This window comes from Notolabrus celidotus, chromosome 19 (genome assembly GCF_009762535.1).
Source record: "Notolabrus celidotus isolate fNotCel1 chromosome 19, fNotCel1.pri, whole genome shotgun sequence".
In the NCBI taxonomy this organism is placed as follows: Eukaryota; Metazoa; Chordata; class Actinopteri; order Labriformes; family Labridae; genus Notolabrus; species Notolabrus celidotus.
The window spans coordinates 1876114-1903898 of NC_048290.1; the positions used below are offsets into that span (position 1 = coordinate 1876114).

The 27785-nt window shown below is 44.4% G+C and overlaps 1 protein-coding gene across 2 annotated transcripts in view; it reads right to left on the reverse strand.

The window, feature by feature from the left end:
• Window positions 1-5226: 5226 nt before the first annotated feature.
• Window positions 5227-27785, reverse strand: part of rph3aa (rabphilin 3A homolog (mouse), a) — a 44780-nt gene continuing 22221 nt past the window's right edge. The window contains exons 1-16 of one of the 2 annotated variants that reach the window (XM_034709685.1): window positions 25484-25573; window positions 21978-22106; window positions 21711-21840; window positions 19948-20031; window positions 17415-17577; window positions 16531-16719; window positions 16235-16435; window positions 15987-16066; window positions 12824-12898; window positions 12290-12399; window positions 11990-12116; window positions 9556-9609; window positions 9125-9276; window positions 8836-8917; window positions 8659-8755; window positions 5227-6167 (exon numbers count right to left, since the gene is read on the reverse strand). In XM_034709685.1, coding sequence (XP_034565576.1) covers window positions 6034-6167; window positions 8659-8755; window positions 8836-8917; window positions 9125-9276; window positions 9556-9609; window positions 11990-12116; window positions 12290-12399; window positions 12824-12898; window positions 15987-16066; window positions 16235-16435; window positions 16531-16719; window positions 17415-17577; window positions 19948-20031; window positions 21711-21840; window positions 21978-22106; window positions 25484-25509 — 1833 coding nt within the window. In that variant the 5' untranslated portion in view covers window positions 25510-25573 and the 3' untranslated portion in view covers window positions 5227-6033. Of the gene's footprint in view, window positions 6168-8658; window positions 8756-8835; window positions 8918-9124; window positions 9277-9555; window positions 9610-11989; window positions 12117-12289; window positions 12400-12823; window positions 12899-15986; window positions 16067-16234; window positions 16436-16530; window positions 16720-17414; window positions 17578-19947; window positions 20032-21710; window positions 21841-21977; window positions 22107-25483; window positions 25574-27785 lie in introns of those variants that run through there. The other variant, XM_034709686.1, reaches the window with a different exon arrangement.

Consider the following 27785-nt stretch of genomic DNA (forward strand, 5'->3'; position numbering starts at 1 on the left):
CTATTTATCTGGGTAACATCTCAGCCCACCTCTCAGGTAAGGATAAATACCTGCTAAAGATTTTATTAGCAGACAGCAAAAAGGCTGTGACACGAAAGTGGCTGCAACCCAATCCTCCAACAGAGTCTGAGTGGATAGAAATCATGTGTAGTATTTTTTTTTTTGTATAGCGCCAAATCACAACAAACGTTATCTCAAGACGCTTTTACAAACATAGGAGGTCTAGACCACTCTATGTCAAATTATGAACAGAGACCCAACACCAAGACAGGGTAAGACTCAGTCTGACCCCACCCTAATCCATCATGAGCATTGCACCTCACAGTATTTAGCTAGTTACAGTGGTGAGGAAAAACTTCCTTTTAACAGGCAGAAACCTCCAGCAGGACCAGACTCATGTTAGACAGCCATCATGCCTCGACTGAGTTGAGTCTGGAAAGACAGATAGAGGGGAGTAAGAGAGAGAGGTGATAGTGATGAGACGAGTCGTAGAAGCTGTTGCCGCTGGAGTCCAGCACGTTCGTATCAGCTGGAGTCCAGATCGTCCGCAGCAGGAGGACGACTACGGCATCTCAGAGGAATCTACGAGACAATGGAGCTCAGGGACTCCAGAAAGGACTATGGTTAGTAACTTTAATGGGACAGGCAGAGTTAAAGTAAGTGATGAAGGGGTTGGGGGGAAGGGGGTGAGCTAGGATCCCAGTGTGTGAGTGTGCCAGTTCCCCCGGCAGTCTAGGCCTATAGCAGCATGACAAAAGCTGGTCCAAGCCTGATCCAGCTCTAACTATAAGCTTTGTCAAAAAGGAAAGTTTGAAGCCTACTCTTAAAAGTGGAGAGGGTGTCTGCCTCCCGGACCCTGACTGGTAGATGATTCCAAAGGAGAGGGGCCTGATAACTGAAGGTTCTACCTCCCATACTACTTTTAGAGATTTTAGGTACAACTAGCAAGCCTGCATGTTGGGAGCGTAGAGTTCTAGAGGGGTAATAGGGCACTATGAGGTCTTTAAGATACGAGGGTGCCTGATTCTTAAGGGCTTTTTAAAATTCTATTCTACATTTTATTGGGAGTCAGTGTAGAGAAGCTAGCACTGGAGAGATATGCTCCCTCTTCCTAGTTTTAGTCAATACTCGAGCTGCGGCGTTTTGAACTAGAACTAAAGAATGACTTACTCACTAAACCTTGGAGCAGAAAAATGTTTGCATTACTGGGAGAAATGGACTGTGTACGTTGCATTGAAGGATTAAGAAGCCATTACTGTATGAACTGACTGTATTTCCACTATTATGACAAAGATGTATAGATGACCTACTGTTTCTGTTTCACTGAGCTGTGTTGTCTAACTATGTCTAAGTGTGAGTAAGTTGTTTTTGTGCATCACAGCTGCAGAACATGTTCATTCAGACTCACACTCTTAGATGAAGTCACATTGAAAGCCTCCATTCAGTCTGAAATGATGTTTAATCACTTTGTAAAACACTACCGGTGCCATGTTCCTTTAGAGAGATGCTGCAGCCCTGAGGACGATGAAAGCGTCAGCTCCTATCATGGTAATTATCCATCTTTAATGCACGTTGCCTTCGCTGACAGGAGAGGTTGACAGTGGACTCAGGGGAGGAGTAAAGGATTGTGGGATAACGAGCCGTGAAGGTCATTCATCAGATCTCTGTTTTTCCACTTACAGTCCAGCCTCTCTGATCCTCTGATAAAAGCCTACATGTGTCCGAGTGTTGGAGCGTGTTGTGAGGAAATATTTGGAAGTCTTTGGTGTCTCAGGAGGGAGCTGCACGAGTCTGATAAACTGCCTCATGTGATGTCACATGAGGCAGTGGGTGAGGATTTTGGAAAGTAGTGCAACTCGCCAAACATGCAGACCTCTGAGGTTTCCTAAAATCTGTGTGAGGCTTGGGGTCGTGTTAGATGCTTGGACGTGATCTCTGTGATGTCAGTTGTTTGTTTCTGAAGAAGCTGAGAAGCCAATCGATGCCAAATCTAAGAAATTGTATTGGAACAATCAGGGAAATGTGACATGCTCAGTTGCTAATACTTCCTTCAGACATGATAACTTGAGACAGAGCATCAATTGGTTTATCATGTCATTGTTTTGTTGATGGGAGGTTTGTTTGGAGCTTTAAAGAGGAAAAGAGTTGTGAGCTTCTGTGAGGACCTTTCAGTTTTTGTTGATTTTGGCGCCCCCTGTGGACAAAATGATCTTCGAGGGACAGTCTAGTCTCTTTTAAGTCCGGTTGTACAAGATACTTGTCAATAGTAAGTTTATTACTCACAGAGGATGCCGGTCAGCTTGACCTTTTCGTTGAGAAACTGGGCAGAGAACCAGAACGGAAGCTGGGCCTTTTAACCACTGCAGACGGGGTCAACTCTGTCACATAATTTAGCTAATTTAAGAAATTCTAACACAAACACAAATGTCAGTGTAAGTGTACGACCTAGAACTAGGACTAGCTGACCGACAAAGGGGCCAAGCTGACCGGGATCCCCTGTGACTAATCCACTTACTATTGACAAGTACCTCATACAGCCACACTGTCCCTTTAAGTGTCATCTGTGTACATGCACACTGTTAATATATTCATTCATCAATTGCACATTCCTGCATACCTCTACATCCCTTCCACAACCATTGTTCATTTTTGTTTTGTAGTCTTTTATATTTTCTTCTTCTTTTTTTATGCTACTTCTTTCTTCATTGTTTATACTTTCAGTCAACCAATCAAGCTTTATTTATAGATCACCTTTCATACAAATCAAATGCAACTCAAAGTGCTTTACAGCGACTGAAAGAGAATAAAATGTAATATATGATGACTCAACATAATGCAGAAATGGATTTAGAAGTAGAAACTAATGCAAATGGATTGCAATAAAATGTTTATAAATAAACAACAAAGAGAAATAGTTAAAAATAGTAAAAGATAAAACATGATTAGTTAAGACAATAAAAAAGGTAAAGAAAATGGATAAATAAAGTTCTAAAAATATCAATAAAAAATTAGTAGTTGGATAATAAATATTAAAGTTAAAAATAAATAAAATAATAGAATATTAAAATAAATATAAAGTGTCATTAAAATGATATATTTAAAGGTGACATATCACGCTTTTTTCATCAACATATATTGGTCTAAGAGGTCCCCAAAACATGTCTTTAAAGTTTATGCTCAAAAAAACACTTTGAAATCAGATTTTGGTCTGCCTGAAAAACCCTCTTCTTCAGTCCTCCTCAGAACACTCTGTTTTCTCTCTGACCACGCCCCCTCAGGAAGTGGATGTGCCTCGCCTCTCCAGCACGTTGATCTAATGTTTACATGTTGGCTGAATATACACGGCTGCTCAGAGATCACGTTACTTCAACCCTCTGAATCTGATCCAGAATCTGATCCTGACGGAGAGGCGCCTGCAGCAGGACCTTTCTGAACCATTGGTCACAGATTTAGTGTTTCTTGTTGTTTTATTTATCAGTATGTAGACGTGTGTCTTGGTACACAGCTACGAACATGTAGCTATGTGGCTATGCTAACTAGCGCTAGCACTTATCCATGATAAATAAAAATCATCCACTAGATCTTCAAATCTGCAGACGTGGGGAGTCAAACCGACCTCTGCCAGAAAGGCAGAAGGACCTTTTATGAAGGATTGGTCACAGATTTAGTGTTTCTTGTTGTTTTATTTCTACAGCTACAGCTATGAACATGTAGCTATGTAGCTATGCTAATTAGCGCTAGCACTTATCCATGATAAATAAAAATCATCCACTAGAACTTCAAATCTGCAGACGTGGGGAGTCAAACCGACCTCTGCCAGAAAGGCAGAAGGACCTTTTATGAAGGATTGGTCACAGATTTAGTGTTTCTTGTTGTTTTATTTCTACAGCTACAGCTATGAACATGTAGCTATGTAGCTATGCTAATTAGCGCTAGCACTTATCCATGATAAATAAAAATCATCCACTAGATCTTCAAATCTGCAGACGTGGGGAGTCAAACCGACCTTTGTGTTTATTAAGACAGCCTACAACTAGCATGCCTCCCTCCTAAGCTCCTTGTTAGCACACATGTGTGCAGGTAATGAAAAACGGAGGAGGGGATTCAGTATTATTTTATACAGTCTATGGGCTGAACAAGCTCCGAGCTCTGACTTCCTGTTACAGACCGGATATTGTTGTTACGTAACAAAAACACTGAAGTCTGAAACGGCTGGTTTCACACACATTTACAGAAAGGTGGAGAAATCAGAACAGGGGCAGAATGGATTCTTTTCATTCTCGGGGGGTTTGTAGACAGGGACACATATTTCAGGGAGAGAACCATTAAAAAGAACATTTTGCATGATATGTCACCTTTAAAACATTCATATACAAAAGCCAAAATAAAACTAAAATATATAAAAACAAACAGATAAGACGATAAAAAGGGTAAAGAAAAAAGTCTAAGATAAATAAAAGCATTAAAAATAGCAAAAAAATTGAGTAATTAGATAATAAAAATGTAAGTTAAAAATAATATAATATTAAAATAAAATATAAAGTGTCATTAAAATGATAGATTAAAATAAATCATATTAAAATCTTTGCTATTCTTGTTCTAAACATGTGTAAGCTGTTTCCTGACCTCAAATCTCATCCTGCTTCCTCAAATGTATCTGTCATTGTTAATATTCAGTCTCTTCAATAAACACTTCACAGATCCTCACAGGGGATTTTAAACAAAAAAAAAGCTGAAGTGCAAAAAAAAGGTTACATAATTGAGTCATTTAAATCACAGTGATTGATTATTTTCACCTGAAGAGACCTCAGTACGTCTATGAAGTCTTAAAGTTTTGATTTGAATGATATCTCTAACTTTTTCTGATGACTACATGAGGAGCAGACTGACTTTGAAAGCTCTGCAGATTGAAGTTTTGAAGGTCTTGAGGTGAAGTCAGATCAGCTGTATTAATTGTTCTTTTTGGTCAAACGTAATCCCTGATCTAAAAACTCATCCCTCACCACAGACACAAAGTTAGATATGTCTTTGCTCAAATTCAAGGGATCAGAGTGCAGAGAGTACATCAACTTTAACCCACTTGGACTGAAGACAGGTTTTTATCAAGAAGTCAAAGTTCAACAAATCCCCTGCTGCGTGTCTGCCTCTGCTGATTGGTTCAAACCTCACCTGATCCAAACAAAGTTTCCTGCCATGTCACAACACACAGAGGAGAGGAGGAGCAGAGGAAGTGCCATGATGCTTTTATTTATTATCCACGTGTGTTCTACAATATGAGTTCAGACATGCGTCAATATGAATACACACCAGGGAGCAACATGTGGAGTATTCTGTGCAGATCTGAGAACCCGGCTTTATGTTGCATTTCCTCATTATGATCGAACGCCATGCAGAAGCATTACACGCCTTTGGATTTACTCTGGAGGAGGGACACACATGCACAGATGATAATGACACCATCATGTTTCAGTAACCGTACATCCACCTGTCCTATTTTGAATCAAACATACGCATAATGCACATCAACTCTGCACGAAAACACAAGAGAAATAAACGATGCAAGAATCTGAACAACGTGGTCACAGATCAGCTGATAGCACATCACATGATCTCATGACGAGAGTGGGGGGAAGAAAGGCGGGGAATTCCCTCAGTCAGGTGTGAACGTGGAGGCGGACCGTCTCTCTGATACTGATAACAACCCCTCCATAAAACATCAGTGACTTCACTCCGTCATTACAGCGTGTCAGGTAAAGTGGTATGATACAGTTTATGATACAGTAACAGTGAAAACGCCAGCTTCGTGGTTTTGTTAAGTGGTCACTCCTCAGTACAAAGAGCTTAAAGGTTGACATCCATGTTGGTCGCCTGAAAACGGTTGAAAATGTAGCTTTGATTGGTGAACTGTGGGACAAACGACAGAAAGCAAGAGGATCGTAAAAGTCTACCCGTGTCCACTGGAAGACGATAATCTACGGGGGGGGAGGAGGACAAGAGAGAGAGAAAGAAAGCACAAAGAAGGAGGGGGGCACTTTAATCATCGAACATGGAGGGGTTGTCGTTTAGAAGAACATGCCAGCGCTCGATCTTCTTGTCTTTGTTCTTGAGGCATTCGTACCAGTGCTTCAGACACTCTCCTTTGGCCTGGATGCCTAACTGACATCCTCCTGGAGGGGCAGAGAGAGATCATGAGTTATCAAACCCATCCTGATATATCCTCATCACAATGTTTATACTCTACTGATCAGTTATATAAGCTAATGCATGGCTCCTAATGTTCCTCACAACCTAAGCTTTAAGACAGACGGGCAGTGAGAGCCAGCACATTGACTGGGTTAGGGTTAGGCACATGACCCCTCAACAGGTCATTCGGAGGCTGTACGCTCTATCTCCCCTTGCCTCCCCTATCCTCCATTTTCAGGAGGATAGAGAGAATGGAAGAAGTGGGAAAACTGGGAGAATAGTTTGTAAGAAGGTGTAAGAAAGAGGATAGGGAAAGCAGAACCAGGTTGAGAGGACTACCCCAGCTGGGTTAGGTGATATGCTATTCCTCCCCTTGATTTTTGTGAGGGAAGAGAGGAGGGGAAGGCTTGAGCTCGGCCCCCAATTGATAGGCTATACGCTCTACCTCCCCTTACCTCCATATTCTCATGAGGAAAAACAGGAGGGATAAAGAGATAACACAGAAGAGGACAGTGAGGGTACCCTGTTTGGGCTGGAGCTCAGCCCCCTGCTGGGTTTGGCTGTACGCTCTACCTCCCCTGAATCACCCATTTTTATGAGGAGAGAGAGTACAGAGGACGAAAAACACAGTAAGGAGGTTTTATAAAGAGGACAGGGAGGATGAAGCCAGGGTGAGAACCCTGTTTTAGATGGAGTTAAGCCCCCTGCTGGATTTAGCTGCACGCTCTACCTTCCCCTACTTCTTTATTTAATGAGAGAGGGGAGAGAAGAGAGTGAAAGTGGAGGGAACAGTTTGTAGGGAGGTGCTACAAAGAGGACAGGGAAGACAGAGCAAGAGTGAGAAGCCTTTTTGGGCAAGGAGATGAAAGAAAGAGGATAAGGAAAGCAGAACCAGGGTGAGAGGACTGCCCCAACTGGGTTAGGTTATACTCTCTTCCTCCCCTTGATTTTTGAGGGAAGAGAGGAGGGCAAAGCTTGAGCTCGGCCCCCTGGATAAGGTTGCATGCTCTACCTCCCCCTACTTCCCTGTTTCTAAACAGGAGGGAAAAAGAGATAACATAGAGAGAAAGTTTGCTGCGTTAGAAGAGGACAGTGAGGGTACCCTGTTTTGGCTGGAGCTCAACCCCCTGCTGGGTTTGGCTGAACGCTCTACCTCCCATGACTCACCCATTTTTATGAGCAGAGAGTACAGAGGACGAAAAACACAGTAAGGAGGTTTACAAAGAGGACAGAGAGGATGAAGCCAGGGTGAGAACCCTGTTTGGATTGGAGTTAAGCCCCCTGCTGGATTTAGCTGTACGCTCTACCTCCCCTGACTCACCCATTTTTATGAGGAGAGAGAGTACAGAGGACGAAAAACACAGTAAGGAGGTTTACAAAGAGGACAGGGAGGATGAAGCCAGGGTGAGAAGCCTGTTTTGGCTGGAGCTCAACCCCCTGCTGGGTTTGGCTGTACGCTCTACTTTCCCCTGACTCACCCATTTTTATGAGCAGAGAGTACAGAGGACGAAAAACACGGTAAGGAGGTTTACAAAGAGGACAGGGAGGATGAAGCCAGGGTGAGAACCCTGTTTTAGCTGGAGTTAAGCCCCCTGCTGAGTTCGGCTGCACGCTCTACCTCCCCCTACTTCTTTATTTTCATGAGGAGAGAGGGGAGAGAAGAGAGAGAAAGTGGAGGGAGCAGTTTTTAGGGAAATGCTACAAAGAGGACAGGGAAGACAGAGCAAGAGTGACAAGCCTTTTTGGGCAGAAGCTCAACCCTCTGCTGGATCAGGCTGTACGCTCTACCCCCCCTCTAATCCACTATTTCCATTGGGGAAGAGAGTCATCAGTGAAAATCGTCTTCGAACTGAACGATTTTGGACCAATCTGAAATTGTAGCTGAAGTAAAGTCAAAATATTTAACATTCTGGTGGCTTTAAGACTTTATGAAAGTCAGTAGGATTCATTTTTCTGGGTCTCATGATGACAGTCTGCACCACATTTAAACCATGTCCCAATTAGTACCCAGCTTTCATAGCCTGCGCAGACTGAACTGGTCTGCGGAGGACTTCCTGTTTGTGTCACCAGATGTTCCTGCCCTCATACTGGCAATGTCACATATGTCTGTTGCTCTCGACAGGTAGCTAGCTAACTTGCTAACATAGCTAGCGTAATGTAACTTAACTACCATCACTAAAATCTCAATGATAATTTCAAGGTTGAAGGCATCTGTCTCTTTAAAACTTGTATATCTCTCTATTTAGTTCAAATATTATCTAACAGGGTATTACTCGGCTGTTTGAGAGTCCGTCATCTCACTTTAAAGAATCATGGCGTATGTTGATCTCTGCACCTGATGCATCCACAGCAGTCCAGGAATAAAAGGTTCATTAATGAAGGAGCTTTGGAACGGGACAGCCTTCGACGCTGCTGTGACACAATCAGTCTATAAATACGTCCTTCAGAGGATGCAGGATTTCAAAATCCACTTACCGATGAAATCGTTTGATTTCCCCATGTCGTAGTCCCAGACGGAGATGTCAAGCGTCTTCTTGGCGAGCTCGCCGTGTTTTATTTCATAACTGAATTCCTGAAATAATGAAATAACGTTAAATTTGTTTGTTACAAAATCTGAGTTCAGTCTGAGTTCACGTCTTAGAGAGTCCTGACCTCACTGTACTCTGGATTCAGAGTCTTCTTCTTGATCTGGGTCTTGTTTTTAGCTTTCTTCCCCATGTCTGGCTTCAGGTGTCTGCAGCACCGAGAGAAGATGGAGAACATTTGTCGTTGTAACAACAGGAAGATAATATCTGGCTTTCCTTCTGGTACCAGTCTTTGCATTAAGCTAAGCTAGGCTAACTTGTTCCTGGCTATACATTTACATTTCCTACAGAGACATGAGAGAGGTATCGATTGTCTTATCTCACTTCCTAAAAAAAGAACTTAAAGAAGCTCGTACATTTTCACGAACGGGTCCGAGTATCCGTTGGAGTCCATGGCGGCCAGGTGAGCACAGCGGACCACGCCCACCATGAGGCGACCCAGCTGGCTGTTGTACATCAGTGACACCAGGATGCGACCCCTCTCCTCTGAGTCACCGCCTTCGTTCAGCTGCACACACACACACACACACACACACACACACACACACACACACACACACACACACACACACACACACAAACACATACACATGAGCATGTCATGTCACTGATCTCAATGCTGATGCACCCTGTAAACATGTCTGCAGGGATTACTCTGTGATGATCATAACGTCCACTGATGGAGGATAATGTATGTGCTACTTATATGATGATGCAACAGGGTTAAATATATATATTGATGTTTTGGTGTCCTGTAAATCGCATGAGATTAATCTGAGGGTCTTACATCGTCCTCATAGAGAGCCATGCCTCGAGCAGGTCCTCCGACGGCCTTCTTCACCTGTAAAGAGAGGAAACCGTTTGATCCATCTGTGTCTTCATCTTCACATCCTCACACCTGATATGTAGCTTCAACCTGTGTCGACCGATCATGCTGCTGCTGCCACAATGTAAATCTCTTCTCCTCTGCCTCTGCAACCCTCCTCCACCTGAGTCACCTCCGATCCATCTCATCAGTGTCCAGCTCCAGGTCCTCGGCTCATCCTGCATCCTTCCCTCACAATCACCACCACCGGAGTCTGTATCCTGCCCTCAGCCTCACCATCACTTTGAGTGCATGAAGACTACCATCGTTACGGTCTCTCCCATCAAAGTTCAAACTTAAGAGCACAGCTACGATAATAAAGGTTCAACAGTTTGGGTTTTAGCTTGTTTGCGTTCTAGCTTGTCCTACTTTAGAGCTTCTTTGTTCCTCCCCCCGTCTCTCCATCCTTCGTTCCCCTGGTGTTGTAGTTGTGAGTGAAGGCTGGCCTCAGTCATGAGGAGGGGACTCACTTTGCAGAGAAGTGGCGCCCTCCACTGTTTCAATGAGTATTAGTATTTCATTTTCACAACCTGAATATAAAAAAATGCATCAAATACTTCAGCAAGATGGCGGCAATTTGTAGTTTTGTGTCTGTTTTGGAGGAGGCTAAGCTTGTTCTGGTGCTTCCCAGCAGAACTTAAAGGAGCCACAGCAGGATCCAGGACTACAATGATCCTGCATGTAACAACCTAGGTTCTAGCTTTTTGAAAAGTTACATTAAAGATGGGGTGTTATGCTAATTTCCAGGCTCAATATTGTCCCTCTGATAACTCTGTAGAGGCTTTACATGATTACAGCTTCATAACATCATACCTATATCAGATTAGTGTCTTTTTTAAACACTTCATTTCAGCTACTGTCTCTTTAAGAGTGACATAGCATTCCAAAACTTCAAAGCACTACGGAATGGAACCAAGCATTCCGGAACACAACACACGTACCCCTTTTCGACCGAGGCAGTTTCAGGGCCTGTTTGAGAACCGGTTTTTCATGTTTCGACTGTGAGTGAACCGGCTCCCGGACGGGAAAACTGGTTCCAGAACTCCGAACCGCTTACGTCAGGGGCGAGGAGCAAGGGGCGAGGGGCGAGGGGCGAGGGGCAAGGGGCGAGGGGCGAGGGGCAAAGCGTGAGGGGCGAGGGGCAAGGGGCAAGGGGCGAGGTGCGAGGTGCGAGGGGCGAGGGGCGAGGGGCAAGGGGCGAGGTGCGAGGGGTGAGGGGCGAGGGGCAAGGTGCAAGGGGCGAGGGGCGAGGGGTGCGGGGCGAGGTGCGAGTGGCAAGGGGCAAGGAGCGAAGGGGGAGGGGCAAGGGGCAAGGGGCGAGGTGCGAGGGGGGAGGGGCGAGGGGCAAGGTGCAAGGGGCAAGGGGCGAGGGGCGAGGTGCAAGGGGCGAGGGGCGAGGGGCGAGGGGTGCGGGGCGAGGTGCGAGTGGCAAGGGGCAAGGGGCAAGGGGCGAAGGGGGAGGGGCAAGGGGCAGGGGGCGAGGTGCGAAGGGCGAGGGGCGAGTGGCAAGGGGCAAGGGGCGAAGGGGGAGGGGCAAGGGGCAAGGGGCAAGGGGCAAGCGGCGAGGTGCGAAGGGCGAGGGGCGAGGGGCAAGGTGCAAGGGGCGAGGGGCGAGGGGCGAGGTGCAAGGGGCGAGGGGCGAGGGGTGCGGGGCGAGGGGTGCGGGGCGAGGTGCGAGTGGCAAGGGGCAAGGGGCGAAGGGGGAGGGGCAAGGGGCAAGGGGCGAGGTGCGAAGGGCGAGGGGCGAGGTGCGAAGGGCGAGGGGCGAGGGGCAAGGGGCGAGGGGCGAGGTGCAAGGGGCGAGGGGCGAGGGCCGAGGGGTGCGGGGCGAGGTGCGAGTGGCAAGGGGCGAAGGGGGAGGGGCAAGGGGCAAGGGGCGAGGTGCGAGGGGCGAGGGGCTATAACACATATATAATACTGTAACAGCTCTACTGTTTGTTAAACGTGTTCAGTGTAGATGTTCTTAATTCCTACAGTGTTGACGGTCAGTGAAGGCATCAGGAGAGGTGTAGAGTGTGCGAGCGGGAGAGAGGAGAGACAAGAGGAGAAGTTGTACGCGCAGGAGGCGGGCAGAACGGTGGGACGGATTTTGATTGGTTTAAAATTTGGGGACCCAAAAAACGGTGATTGGTTGGTGTTTTCTCAGGTTTACTCCGGCTGTAGATAGCAGCTTTTTTCACTCTTTTTTAGGAACACATTATGTATTGATTACCATCAGGACATAAAGATCATTTTAACCAGTATAACAAAAAGTGTATCTAAATCTGATTACCAACCCCAGCTTTAACTCCAACATGTTCTATTTCAAACTTCACTCTTTGACAGTACCAGAAGTCAGAGGTGTCCTGGAGCTTACCGGGATCACTCGCTCCAAACAAACACTGAAGTTCTTCTTCTGGTCAAACTTCACTTTCTTCAGGGCAACTCGTGTCTCGCCGATGAATTCATTGTGTCCAAACTTGTCTTCATCACTCACTGAAAGCCTGAGGACACACACACACACACACACACACACACACTGTGCCTTTAGAAACTTTGACTTCTTGTCTGTCTTGTTTGGATTTTTTTAGGTTAGCATCCCTCCGGTTCCCTCGCTCGGCCTCACATCCTGCAGCTCTGAGTGATTTAAAGAAAGGTAGGTTGAGCTGGTTCTTACCGGAGGGTTTTGCGTGTCATTTCATCATCGGTGATACCGTGGTACACCAGCGTCTCGTTCCACACAGGATTCAAAGTGTTTTTTAGCGTCTTGGTACGGAGCTTGTTAGACTGAGGAACCATGACACGAGACAAGACATGAAGGGGAAGAGAGAAATGTAAGATGTGCTATTTCAAGGAGGATTCAGAAAGATCTGCTCATCACGTCAGACTGTTCGGCCTGAAGGAAGCAAATTGCTCTATTTCATCGAGGGTAAGATGTTCACTCAAGAGAATGAGACAATATGACACATCATAAATCATTCCCCTGTATTTGATGTCATGAAAATGAGTTGATGGGTTTTTGCGACATCATGTCGTTTCAAATTGAATAAACCCTCCTACACGTTGTTCACAGGCTGTGGGCTGTTCTGAGATCACTGAACATCATGTTTCTCTGCCCTGAATCAGATGATCTCTTCATGCAGCTCTAAAAGTTAAAGGTTTTAAACTGTGATAATCTATTTCAGATATCAGGAAGATGTAATGATCGTACCTTACTGGCTCCGGGTAAGAGGTGCAGCTTCACATACGGGTCAGCGAGTCCGTTTGAGTCCATCGGCTTTAAACCCTGAGACACAGGAAGAGAAACAGAACAGCACCAAACATGTTTCCAAAACCTGTTTCACTTCTGTTTCCAACATATTGATTGTTTCAGTCACTGGTTAAATATCTTGTCTCTATTTCTGTTTTTCCATCCTGTTAAATCTTGCGTCATCTTGTCTGGTGTTGTCTTTTCTTATCTTGTCTCTTATCAGCTTGGATTAATTGATCTTATTTGTCTTGTCTGATCTGGCGTTTGTGTCTCATCATGTTTTGTCTTGTCAATGCATAATACTCTCATCTCCTTATCTTTTGTTTTACAGATCTTCTTTTATCTTGTTTTATCTTGTCTTGTTTGACCCTACTCTGCTTCTGTCTCATATTTTTACATCTTGCCTTGTCTTTCATGATCTTGTTTTATCTTGTTTATCTGGTCTGGTCCAATTAATATTCTTCTCAACTCCTCCCATCTTGTCTTATGTTTAAGGATCTTGTTTTGTCTTGTCTTGCTTTAACCTATTCTGCCTCTGTCTCACCTTATAAAATCTTGCCTTATCTTTCATGATCTTGTTTTATCTTGTTTATCTGTTCTTGTTCAATGAATACTTGTTTTGTCTCCTCCTATCTTGCCTAAGTTTTAAGGATCTTGTTTTGTCTTGTTTATCTGATCTGGTCCAATGAATATTTTACTCATCTCCTCCCATCTTGTCTCATGTTTAAGGATCTTGTTTTATCTTGTCTTGTTGTGCCCTATTCTGCTTCTGTCTCATGTTATTATATCTTACCCATAGACTGTATAAAATATGGATGTAGTATCCGTGACGTCACCCATCTGTTTCTGAAGAGCTGTTTTGAGACTAATCGGCGGCGGCGGCCATATTGCTTCTGTGGAGCCAGTGGCTGTTTCCGAAATCGCCTACTATACTAGCAGTACGTACTGATATGTCCAAAATTCAGTATGTAGTAAGTAGTATGTGAACAAGAGCAAAAATCTGCAGTAAGCCAAAACTCCCCGGATGTCTACTGATTCGGGAAAATATCTCAGCGTGCATCGGACCAGTCTTCCTCACGTACTGTTTCCCATAATGCACAGCGCTCGTTCTGCTTTTTCTTTTTCCTCATTTTTTGACGGGAGGAAATCTGTTTTTGGGTGCTGTGAAAGTTATCAAATTACATATAAACCACTTCCATCCATCCATCTTCTTCCGCTTATCCGGGTCCGGGTCGCGGGGGCAGCAGTCTCAGCAGGGAAGCCCAGACACTCCTCTCCCCGGCCACTTCCACCAGCTCTTCTGGGAGGATACCGAGGCGCTCCCAGGCCAGCTGAGAGACATAGTCTCGCCAGCGTGTCCTGGGCCTTCCCCGTGGCCTCCTCCCAGTCGGACATGCCCGAAACACCTCCCCCGGGAGACGCCCGGGAGGCATCCTAACCAGATGCCCGAACCACCTCATCTGGCTCCTCTCGATCCGGAGGAGCAGCGGCTCTACTTTGAGCCTCTCCCGGATGTCTGAGCTCCTGACCCTCTCTCTAAGGCTGAGCCCAGCCACCCTGCGGAGAAAGCTCATTTCTGCCGCTTGTATTCGCGATCTCGTTCTTTCGGTCACTACCCACAGCTCGTGACCATAGGTGAGGGTCGGAACGTAGATTGACCGGTAAATTGAGAGCTTTGCCTTCTGGCTCAGCTCTCTCTTCACCACGACAGACCGGTACAGCGCCCGCATCACTGCAGACGCCGCCCCGATCCGTCTGTCAATCTCCCGCTCTCTTTTCCCCTCACTCGTGAACAAGACCCCGAGATACTTGAACTCCTCCGCCTGGGGCAAAGACTCCCCTCCGACCACTTCCTAACTTTTTAAATCATAAATGGATGCTAAATAAGCTTTTTATTTATCGGCTTCGCCGTTGTTCACTTCCGCTTTCCGAAACCGGAAATCCAGCGAAGTCTGGCTCAGCATGCTGCATGACAGATCGAACAGAACAGTCATACTACAGACTAAATTCAAACGCAGTATGTAGTAGGCAATACCTACTGCCTACTACATTAGTAAGTAGTATGTAGCAGGCCGTTTCGGAAACAGCCAGTGTGACGTAAAGAGGCGGGCTTTGAGCCTCCTAGCCAACAGCTGCAGTGTTCCTGCAGGCAGCTGTGCCTCTGATTGGAGGACTAGTAATCTCAATATCTTTGAAATTACCGAATTAGAACAAAATTCCCCCCCCTCACAGTGAGAGGACATTGAGAAATGAGCTATTCAGACTACACTCATCTTTTGTACCAGGCTGTAAACATGTTTATTAATGCTGCAAAGATCGTCTTTTCCCCATTCATGTGTATGTGACTTCCGGTACTTCCGGAGCCAGCCTCAAGCGGATCCTCGATGAACTGCAGCTTCTAACACTTCAGCATTGACTCATATTTTTAGACCGGAGGTTGCCGCTTGATCTTACCTTATCTTTCATGATCTTGTTTCATCTTATTTATCTTGTCTTGTCCAATGTATACTTGTCTCATCACTTCCCATCTTGACATGTGTTTACAGATCTTGTTTTATCTTAAACCATTCATGTCATCTTGTGTTGTTCTGTTTTTGTTTTCTTGCCCTGTTTTGTGTTGTTCCTGGTCTCATCTTGTTTTTTCATCTTGTTCTGTCTAACATTATAATGTATTTTCCTTTTCTATATTATCTTTTTCATCTTTGTTGTCACTTATCATATTTTTTTGTCCCATCTTGTTCCAGCTTGTCTTATTCCTTGTAGTGCTTGACTTATCCAATCTGGCGCAGTCTTGCTCCTATTCATCCCACATTGTTGTGTTTTTAAAATTAGTTTGCCTTTTTGTTCAACTAATCTTGTTCCATCTTGTTTTTTGTCTTGCTGTATCTTGTTTTGTCTCTTTAGTCTCATTCTATCATGGTGTAGCATCCTCTCCCTCCTTGTCCTGTCCAATATTGTGATGTCTTTCTTTGTCTTGTCAGATTTTATTTTGGTTCCTCCTATCTTGTCTTGTTTATTCCCGTCTGAGGTTGTTCTATGGTTTTTCTAACCCCTCTGTGATCTTGTGTTTCTGTTCTCTTTGTTCTGTCTGGGCTCATCTTAACCGTTGACACCTTGTGTTTACCTTGGCTTTAATGATACAGCAGTGCAGGCTGTGATTCTCCTGCTCGTAAAGGAGGCTGAACTCCAGAGATCCCAGAGTGGCTGAAAGAATAAAAAGACGAAACACATGAGAGAGAAGGATGGAGTCTAAACTCTTATGAGCTCTGAAAGAGATAAACATTGATTTGTTCCTCTCTGCTGCTCCTCTGGGTTTTTATTTCACAGCTGAACACGAGGAAGAAGTTAAAATCAGAGGAAGTAAGAACTTACTGGCGTCGTCTGAGTCGTACTCGTTGTCGTCTTCCTCTGTCCGGTCTGGTTGGGGTCTCGGGGGAGCGGGGTTGCTAACAGGTGGAGTGATTCTGCTTGTGGACACATTAGAGGAAACAGGTGGTCTCTTTTCCTCCACAGCTGGAGGAGAAACCGTCTCTGCCCTCTTTGGGATCTTGCGTTCCACCTCTGCAGGAGGAGCTGGAGACAGAACCGAACATAAGTCTCCTCTGAAAACATCTCTGAGTTAAAATCGTCCCCTCGGCTCGTTCCTGGAAAGAACAACGTGACTTTACCTGAGGTGGGGGCAGCTGGCTGGGCGTTTGCCCGAGGTGGTTTGGAGGCGAGCACTTGTCTCTCGGTCTTCATTACAGCCGGTGGACAAGTCTGACTCTCATTATAGCTGTCAGCTGTTGTTCTTGCTGTCTGCTCCCATTGTTCTGACCCACAGGACTGCTGCTGCTGCTGTGTGTCTGCACCGAGCTCTGAGGAGACAAAAGACCAACATCACTGACACCAAAACAGCTACTGCTGCAAGCCAGCGCTCCTGTTTGTGTTCTGTCACTGTGCTGGAGAATAAAAACAGAGAACATACGAGTGAACAGAGAAACATTACAGTGTGAGGCGTGGAGAAAACTGCTTTAAAGTGATTAATTTAGACAAAATAAACAAATTTGAGCTTCAAAATGCACAAAGTACCAAAGTAGGCATGCAGAGTTGCACATTTCTAACTCATATATATAATACAGGTGAAATCCAATTATGCATGCATTATTTTAATGCCATAGCAGGTAATTTTGAAGCTCATATTGAAATATTGGTACAGTATGCTACAGGGAAGACCAACTGATGAGAAAACATCAGGATTTATAGCTTGGTCATATTTTGTGACAATCTAAATTTGCTTTTTGGAGGCTGTAAAATAAATGAAGTGAAGAGAAAAGTAAAATCGTGTCTCTAAAATGAAGTTTGTTATGATTTAAATGTTGAATAAAAATCCAACTCTCAAGGAAAATGCAAATATCTCAGTTTTATTTGAGCTCAGAACTTCAAAGATTTCAGATGAAGTTCTCTTCTTTAATATTCAGTTTAGAGATTTTAAGTTTGCAATGTATTGTGAGCTGTTAAATGCACAACAGATCTGTATGCATGTGAGCATTAAAGCTCTTCTCTCAGTTACCGTGTCCCTGATGTTGCACTGGAGGTTCCTGGGATCCGTTGTACCCCGCTGGAGCAGAACTGCTATCGATGCTGGACTGTCGAGACCCGGACAGAGTGAGGGGGGCTGGCAGACTCTGCTGCTCTCTCCCTTTGAAGAACCACGCTCCTGAACGCTTCTGAACCTGCAGGAGGACCAGCAGAGTCAGATTTACAGGCAGATCTGCAGACGTAACTTCTCTCAGGTAACTGTGATACTCGTTTGTCTGACACACAGGGATGCTTCAACTTTTCTCTGAGTGTGCCTGCAGAAGTTTGAAGAGAAACTGTTCCCTGAGCCACGGGGACGATGGCACGGTGAATGCCACATCCTACTGTCTGTCCCATCTCCAGATCAGTCTGACATAAGATGTTGCCCTGATGATATTTGGTGCAGTTTGTGCTTGTTATTTGCTGGGATGTGCTGTCAGTGCAGTCTGTCTCTGCTGTCAGAGCTGCACCCTCAGACTCTGGCTCCGTGCATCATCATTGAGTCGTGTTTGCAAAAGTTTAGCTGCAGCAAAAACTGGATTTGCTCCTGTGAGTGAACCAAAGTAATGAAGCTTTTAAATCAGAATATTGAGCTGAACAAGGCTAACTGTTTTTGCATATAGCTTTTGCATGCATGAATTAAAGTTTAGCTTAAAAAAATTAATGTATTCAATTCTTAATATAACTGTGTCTTTCACTGTAAAGCCTTTTTCTCTAACACCTAAAGTGTTCTCTGAAATTTCCAGACAGCCTGCCCCAAAATGTTCCAGAGTTGAATCTTCAAACCTGAAGTTCTCAGGAGGACAGACTTTCACCTTTAAATCAATGCTACATATTATTGGATATATTATATTGTATCATTATCCATTAATCTACTCCACATTTAAAAAATTACAATTTAAAGTACTTCAAAAACTGGAAGCAAACTCCTGCAAGCTGTCATATTTTTCTGCAGAGGTGTGCAGAGGTGTGCATGTAACTTTCGTTGGACTGATTCGTCTCCTCTGCATCTGTTTCATGAAATAGGTGTGTGAATTTTTTGTCTTCTAGTTCAGGGTTTTGGGGTGGCATCGGAGGTGGCTAATCAGATTATCAGGGGGGACCATGCCACTCATGGCCACCCCTCTGGATCCTGAATATCCTAACTTTCACCCGCTGCATGACTTCACTCTCCAACTCGCCACCTTCAGACCCCCATCCCAAAGACCAAACACCACACCTTGGGGGAAAGAGCTTTTGCAACTATGCAACTCATTAAAAAATCAACTCAAATCTTCCTTTCCAAAAAAGCCTGCAACACCTGACCTCTCCTCCATCCCTTCCTTCTTTTTTAAAAAGTTATATTTTGGGCATTTTTGGCTTTAATGGACAGGACAGCTGAAGAGAGAGAGGAAATGTGGGGAGTAGAGAGAGGGGGAGGACATGCAGTACATTTTCAAGGCTGGAATCGAGCCTGTGAGCTCTGCAACGAGGGCTTTGGCCTCTGTTTGTGGGGCGCACTTGGACCGCTAGGCCAACGGCGCCCCCTCCCTCTCTTCTTCTGATCTGTCTTCCTGCATCCTGTACTTATATTTGTTTTGCACACAATGTCAAGCATCTTTGAGGATCTAGAAAAGCGCTCTATAAGTGCTGTCAATTATTATTATAAGAGGAAATGCATCTCACAGGCTTGCAAGAGAAGTCTGGAAAGTTTTCAGAGTTTAGTGTTTGCACGATTATGAACACACACTCTAAACTCCTGATATGTGCGGTCACTTTAAACGGGTCAAGTAAGAATCTGAAGTGAGTCGTCACCTGAACTTTCAGCCTCCAAACAGCTCAGTAATGATGTTGTTCAACTAAAGTGTGATGATGATGATGATGATGAGTCAATTTGGCATTCACAGCTTCCTTCCTGCTGCTCACAGGGACTGAGAAATGAAGTTATATGAGGCCAAGAATGTAACCACAGTGTTTTTGTATCCCTCAGATGTGCAGGAATACAGAGAGGATCCTTCTGTTTCTGTGTTTGTGTGTTTGATCTGAGGATTCATAAGCTGATTATTCGGAGGGGGGTTCCCTTGTTCCTCTCCTGCAGGGAGCAGAATCATGATCTTGTATTTTCAGCATCACAGAGGAGTCGTTCTTCGTGTGACTGACAGGAGGGAGCATTTATTTAAAGAGTCTGAGCTCCCCTCAGGCTGAGACCTGCATAAACTCAGCGCCGTCATCACACAGCAGCATTGTATAACTGCATGCTTTATGTTTCATTTTAATCCAAACACAACCCGTGTTTAAAATTAAAGACGCGTTGAGATAAATCGTTGCCTATTGCTCGTGTTTCTGTATCGAGGGGTATCAATGGAGGGTGATTTTCCAGGTCGCTGGGCAGTGAAATGCAGTTTAGTGCGAGTCTAAAAGGCAGAAAATGGTTCAAATCATGAGAGAATCTGCAGCTCTGCCGGCAGAATGAAGACATAATGACATCATTTAGCCGTTATGATTCCATCAAACCCGCTCTGCTCTCCTCCTCTCCCTCTCCTCACCTCTTGATGCTCGTTGCAGATTCTGCAGAGCCACACAGGACATGACCTGCTGTTGCTGAAAATCCCACATTTGCTGCACATGTGCTGCAAAAAAGGCAAACACACATAAGACACACACAGAGAGAGAGAGAGAGAGAGAGAGAGAGATTATCCCACACAGACTCAGGTCCTGATGGAAGGTGCACGGAGCACACATGTACTTTCACAGGTCAGATAGCATTAACCTCTGTGTGCGCACTTATTGAGAGCAACAAGAAACAGAATGTGATGTAAAGAGCAGAGAGGACACGCTGTACGTCAGAACATGTTAGTGTATGACCCACTGGCTGCTTATCGCCACAGGAGACCACTTAGCATCTACACAATACTGTAAACACAAACAACATTTCTCTACTGAGGAGAGCGTACGACCAGGCGGACAGAAATACAATAAAATAAGGTTCAAATGTTAAAAAATTCTTCCCTCTGTAACTACATTTGTCCTATTATTTGCAGTAAGTTCAGTAGTTTGAATTAGCCACCAAAATTAAGCTTTTCAATTTCTGCTTTAAGATATTTTCAGTTAATTTCTCAGTATTTAACATTTTTATCAAAACTCAAACTTTTCCCCATCGATTTTTTTGCTTCCTCAGGTAGTGAAGGTTTTTTCCTGAGTTTTTAAATTTGTTTAGAAATATATATATATTTTTAGACAGTTTAAATGTTTGTCAATAATTCTAGTTCATTGCTTGAATTTAATTATCTTGTTAAAAAAATTAATTTATTGCCCAAATATAACTTAAATTTCTTATATTTGGACTTAAAATTTATATTAACATTTACAGCTTCATCTTTTGCTTTTGACATTTTAAATTTTTTGTCAATACTTCTTTATTTTTTTATATATTAATCAAATTTCCATTCTAAATTTATATTATTTTTTCAATTGAAACTTTTTTCCAGTAAAGATTATTATTAACATTATTCGTTGTATTTTTGACACTATTTCTGCATTTGATATTATTCACTGTGATATAAATATTGCCCCATTATTTTAAATAATTTTAACTTTTTGGTAAATTTTTTAAACCTTTAAAATGTTAACATTTTTGTCAACATTTGTATATAATTTTGGAATTTTGCCATTTATTCTTTAAGCAATATTTCTACATCACTTATTAATATTTCTACTTCTTGTAAATAGTTCTACTTTTTTTAAACTTTTATTTTGTGTTAATATTTTATTTTTTTGCATTGAACATCTTTGTTTATATTTCTATTTTTCTTTTTACATTTTAAATTTTTGTAAATATTTCTACATTAGATTTGACATAAAAAATGTGTCAATATTTTTATGTTCCTAAACACTCAAATGACCAATCTTTCTTTTTCTTACCTTATTTTTTTAATATAAATTTGAGTTTTAGATTTTTTATGTATTTTTTTAACATTTTCAACTTATTTTCTAAATGCAAAAAAATCCCCCTTTTTTGTACTTCCTGACACTAAAACTGAGAGTTCTCAATATCTGACTTAGCTCTTAACATTTCATTTCTATTTGTCGTACTTAAACTTGATCGTTAACATTCAGACTGAGAGAGCAACCTGTTCTGTCCTTCCTGTGAAGACAAGATAAAACTTCACTTTCTTCTTTCTCATACTCTAAAGTTAAAACCCTCTACCTCCTTTATCTAAGTCTCTATCACTCTTCAGACCTCCTCATCTCTAGGAACGAGTGTAGTGCTCGTTTCTGTGGAGCAGAGAGAACGGAGACATGCACCTACTTTCTTGCACTGCACACAGAGGACAGCTGTGACCCCCTGCGGTCCAAAAGACGCTCCACACAGCAGACACTGTGACTGTCCGTCACCACATGCTGTCTTCTTGATATTATCCAGGCGGCTGGAGAGACGCCTGTGAGGAAATGTGAGGCACAGTCGCACACTTGGCTCAGGTTCTACCACACAAATCATCCACCTCACTGAACATCTGTGTGTGTGTGTGTGTGTGTGTGTGTGTGTGTGTGGCTGACTGATGAGGTCCCCACTCACTCGATCCTCTGCTGCTCCATGTTCTCCATCATGGCCGCCCGAGCCAGCACACTGTTGATGATCTCCTTCTCCTCATCCGTGAGATCCTCCCCGTGGGGCCCGCCAGACATGTTCATCGTCCACCTAATCCTGGACCCCAAACACACACACACACACACACACACACACACACACACACACACACACACACACACACACACACACAGAAACAGACACGCACAGAATAAATGGCGTGAGAAGTGAAAACGCAGCTCGGACAAAAGGACACTAACTCCACAAAGTGCATAAGTAGACACAGAAATCTGCAGACGAGAGCAAAACTGGAAACATTCTGGACTTTAGGGAACGCTGACCCGCATGAAGTGTCACACAGATAACACACAAGTTGGTTACATGGTGATTCAACTGCATCATCTAAACATGAGCTCATGTAATCATCTGAAAGCATATGTCATGGTTTGTGTTAATATGTCAGCCTGAGGGAGTCTGACAACGACATGCAGAGGAGAAAGAGTTAGCTGATTTATTCTCCTGTTTTTGCTCTCCATACAAACTGAATTAATGCATGAGACCAAAACTTAAACTCCTCATTCCTCATTCATGTGAAGATATCTTATTACATTTGCATCACAAACAGCTCACACCTCCTCTAGAGATAAAGGATTAATACGTATCTGTTGTGAGCTGTGGTGGAGCAGCGTGTGTTAGACACAGGTAAAATATGAAACCCTCCTGAGGCAGCAGAGCAGCTCTTTAATCCTGTCTGCAGCCAAAAGGAACACGTCTTATTATAAAGCTATGTTGATCAGATCGTGTCTGACTTTAATGTAAAAATAGACGCACAGCTCCTTTAGAGGGATTCTGAAAACATCTGAAAGATGATTAAAGCTCAATACCAGAGTTGTGTCTGCAAACAAATGTTTCTTTTTAGCATCGTAATGGAAAGCCTCATTTAAGAGATTAAATAAAACCCCCTGGCTGTCGGTTCAGAATGTGCGTCTGTGTTTGATTTGAACTGGCGAGAAACGCTGCCTCCGCTCTGCCAGCTGGACGCCGCTGATTTTAAACCTAAAAGGCAGTTTGTGGAAGCGCTCCAACACCACAGAGTTTAAATGATGGGACTCTTTAACATCAGGTACGCTAACAGACTGTAAAACATGGACGTAGAAGCTGTGACGTCACATCTGTGGTTGCTGAGGAGGCGATTTGAAGCTCATAAAGAGGCGGTCACGATGTTAAAAATGCTGACTCAACATCTCCTTCGGACAGATGTGTTATAAAAAATAACCTCTCTGTACAGTGTGCCAGAATAAAGAAATGATGCAGACCAAAACCAGACTGTTCACACATTTAAATCTGTTGGGGCTGATGGGGATTCCTCAGCTTTTGGAGTAAGCCTCTAGTGGACACTAGAGTAAAAGTAAACACTGCAGTGTGCAGTTGCGGTCTTTTAAACATGGCGGGTCCAATGAAAACACTACGAATGCTGGACCAATCAGAAACGTGCAGCTTGCAAAAGTACTAGATAGATAGATAGGTAGGTAGGTAGGTAGGTAGGTAGGTAGGTAGGTAGGTAGGTAGACATGTATGTAGGTAGGAAGGTAGGTCGGTAGGTAAGTAGGTAGACATGTATGTAGGTAGGAAGGTAGGTCGGTAGGTAAGTAGGTAGACATGTAGGTAGGTAGGTAGGTAGGCAGGCAGGCAGGCAGGCAGGCAGGCAGGCAGGCAGGCAGGTAGGTAGGTAGGTAGGTAGGCAGGCAGGCAGGCAGGTAGGTAGGTAGGTAGGTAGGTAGGTAGACATGTATGTAGGTAGGTAGGTAGGTCGGTACGTCGGTAGGTCGGTCGGTAGAAGGAAGGAAGGAAGGAAGGAAGGAAGGAAGGAAGGAAGGAAGGAAGGAAGGAAGGAAGGAATCGATCGGTCGGTCGGTCGGTCGGTCGGTCGGTCGGTCGGTCGGTGGAAGGAAGGAAGGAAGGAAGGAAGGAAGGAAGGAAGGAAGGAATCGATCGGTCGGTCGGTCGGTCGGTCGGTAGAAGGAAGGAAGGAAGGAAGGAAGGAATCGATCGGTCGGTCGGTCGGTCGGTCGGTCTGTGGAAGAAAGGAAGGAAGGAAGGAAGGAATCGATCGGTCGGTCGGTCGGTCGGTCGGTCGGTCGGTGGAAGGAAGGAAGGAAGGAAGGAAGGAATCGATCGGTCGGTCGGTCGGTAGGTCGGTCGGTAGAAGGAAGGAAGGAAGGAAGGAAGGACTCGATCGGTCGGTCGGTCGGTCGGTCGGTCGGTCGGTAGAAGGAAGGAAGGAAGGAAGGAAGGAATCGATCGGTCGGTCGGTCGGTCGGTCGGTCGGTCGGTCGGTCGGTCTGTGGAAGAAAGGAAGGAAGGAAGGAAGGAATCGATCGGTCGGTCGGTCGGTCGGTCGGTCGGTCGGTCGGTGGAAGGAAGGAAGGAAGGAAGGAAGGAAGGAATCGATCGGTCGGTCGGTCGGTAGGTCGGTCTGTAGAAGGAAGGAAGGAAGGAAGGAAGGAAGGAAGGACTCGATCGGTCGGTCGGTCGGTCGGTCTGTGGAAGAAAGGAAGGAAGGAAGGAAGGAAGGAAGGAAGGAAGGAAGGAAGGAAGGAAGGTCGGTCGGTCAGTGGAAGGAAGGTCGGTCGGTAGAAGGAAGGAAGGAAGGAAGGAAGGACAGTCGGTCGGTCGATCGGTCGGTTGGTGGAAGAAAGGAAGGTTGGAAGGAAGGAAGGAAGGAAGGAAGGAAGGTCGGTCAGTCGGTCAAACGGACCGACGCTCGATAGAAGGACGGAAGGAAGGAAGGTCGGTCGGTGGGTCGATCGGTAGAAGGAAGGAAGGAAGGATGGAAGGAAGGTTGGACGGTCGGTTGGATGGACAGACAGTCTGTAGAAGGAAGGACAGAAGGAAGGAAGGAAGGAAGGAAGGTCGGTCAGTCGGTCAGTCTGTCAGTCGGAAGGAAGGATGGATGGACGGTGTTCTTCCAAAGGGACCAACTAAAGACAAAGTGCTTCATTTAAATACAAAGTAAGCTCCTGCCAGCCTGCTACAACACAGCCAGAAAGTCCCGCCTCTTACGAAGGGAAGAGCCAATCACAGTTTAGGAAAGTAGTCAAGGTAGTTCCTACTGTGAAACACAGCAGATTAAAACAACTAATAAAATCAGATGATAATTTCATCATTTAAAATTCTAGAGTCGTTGAAATAATAACACCCAAAGCCCCGCCCCTTCTTGATTGTGATTGGTCAGTGATGGAGAGGTGATATTGACGAGCTAGGCAGCGTTCCCAAAGTTGAACTACTTTGTAAATGAGAGCACAGCAGCAAAACACAGCCAACACTAAGGGCTGGAACAATTAACTGGATGAGTTTTGGGTAGAAAAAAGGTGATGCCAGCAGAAGAAGAAGCTGTCAGTGGACACAGGCCCTTATTCTGTAGCAGATTAGAGTCAGAATATAAAGAGTACAAACAGGTCTTGTCTCCTTTGAGTGAGTGACTCCAGCATTACCCAGCACAAGCAGCCCCGTGCATCATTCTGCTGATAAGACATGGATGCTGCAGCAGAGATTTTATTGTCCATTCAACTGTCAGAGTGCCATGTCTGCAGCAGCACTCCTTTTAAAAGGTCTGAGAGGAGCTAATGTGATTAGCCATGATTTATTTCAGCTGTACCACTCCTACTGCTGCTGCAGGAGGAGCAGAGCCTCTGGTCGTTCTCAAACATCTGCTGGTCGTGTCCGAGTGCACCGACTCGGCGTCACTCGTGCAGATGCTTGGAAATCAGGCGTTAATTGAGGCTGACTGCTGACTGTGGGAGAGTGAACTGTGAGCTGTAATGTGTTATTGAAGTGCGGTCTGCAGCAGTGTGTGTGTGTGTGTGTGTGTGTGAGCCCGGAGACATTTTTCACTGCAGAGAAGCTCACTCATTATCTTTTCACAAGAACGTTGTCAGGAGGAACGCATGACCTCGCCTTCTCCCCTCTGGTCCGACCCGCTGCTCAGAAAAAATGACACCTCTCTGATTGACTGATGCTGCAAAATTCCAAGGACAAAGAGGAGTGAAATTTGCACTTTTTGAATAATACATGGTCGATTTTCTGTCCTTAGTAAGCACATTTTAGTCCGTGCATAAGAGGAGCACTTTAAGGAGTTTTTAAAAGGTACAAAAGCCTGAAATGATCAATGAGATCAGACTTTCACTGATGTGTGTGGACTGTATAGTCTGCGGTGTGGCTGTTATGAGTGTGTGTCCGAGCATTAAACATCACAGGGGATCAGGAGTGTGTGCTGAGTAAGAATGTTTTAATGCCTCAGTCACTAAACTGCTCAGCTCCCTTCATCCCTCTCATCGTGTCTTCTGTCCTCTCTAAAAAACAGTCCTGTCTCTTACGCATGGAAATGTCAGGAGGTTGTTATCATCGTGGACGAAGTGACAACCCGACAGATTGATGCCTGATGATGTCAGTGTGTGTGTGTTCGTGTGTGTGTGTGCATCTGTGTGTGTGTTTATGCCTTGGAGGGTTCACAGGGAGAGAGAAAGGTGGGGTCAGAAAGGAAATGTTCTGAAATAGCAGACACATTCAGCCCGTGAGTCAACACACACACACACACACACACTCATGCACAATGACACAGATTCACACACACGCAGTCACACACACACACACACTGTCATTATGCATCACATCACTGCAGATACAGCCTGCACAAACACAACTTGGTCATATGTTCAAATATAACATGTAAACACACTTATTCATGCTTTCAAGCTGCTGCTGATCGAGATGCTGCATTTAAAATGTTGAAGCCACTGCATTAAAAACTAGACATGACTCTGTAGTGGAAGTCACTGCATTAAACACAGACCTGACTCTGTAGTGGAAGTCACTGCATTAAGAACAGACATGACTCTGTAGTGGAAGTCACTGCATTAAAAACAGACATGACTCTGTAGTGGAAGTCACTGCATTAAGAACAGACATGACTCTGTAGTGGAAGTCACTGCATTAAAAACAGACATGACTCTGTAGTGGAAGTCACTGCATTAAGAACAGACATGACTCTGTAGTGGAAGTCACTGCATTAAGAACAGACATGACTCTGTAGTGGAAGTCACTGCATTAAAAACAGACATGACTCTGTAGTGGAAGTCACTGCATTAAGAACAGACATGACTCTGTAGTGGAAGTCACTGCATTATAAACAGACATGACTCTGTATTGGAAGTCACTGCATTAAAAACAGACATGACTCTGTAGTGGAAGTCACTGCATTAAACACAGACATGACTGTAGGTGAAGTCACTGCATTAAACACAGACATGACTCTGTAGTGGAAGTCACTGCATTAAAAACAGACATGACTCTGTAGTGGAAGTCACTGCATTAAAAACAGACGTGACTCTGTAGTGGAAGTCACTGCATTAAAAACAGACATGACTCTGTAGTGGAAGTCACTGCATTAAAAACAGACATGACTCTGTAGTGGAAGTCACTGCATTAAAAACAGACATGACTCTGTAGTGGAAGTCACTGCATTAAAAACAGACATGACTCTGTAGTGGAAGTCACTGCATTAAAAACAGACATGACTCTGTAGTGGAAGTCACTGAATTAAAAACAGACATGACTCTGTAGTGGAAGTCACTGCATTATAAACAGACATGACTCTGTAGTGGAAGTCACTGCATTAAAAACAGACATGACTCTGTAGTGGAAGTCACTGCATTAAAAACAGACATGACTCTGTAGTGGAAGTCACTGCATTAAAAACAGACCTGACTCTGTAGTGGAAGTCACTGCATTGAAAAC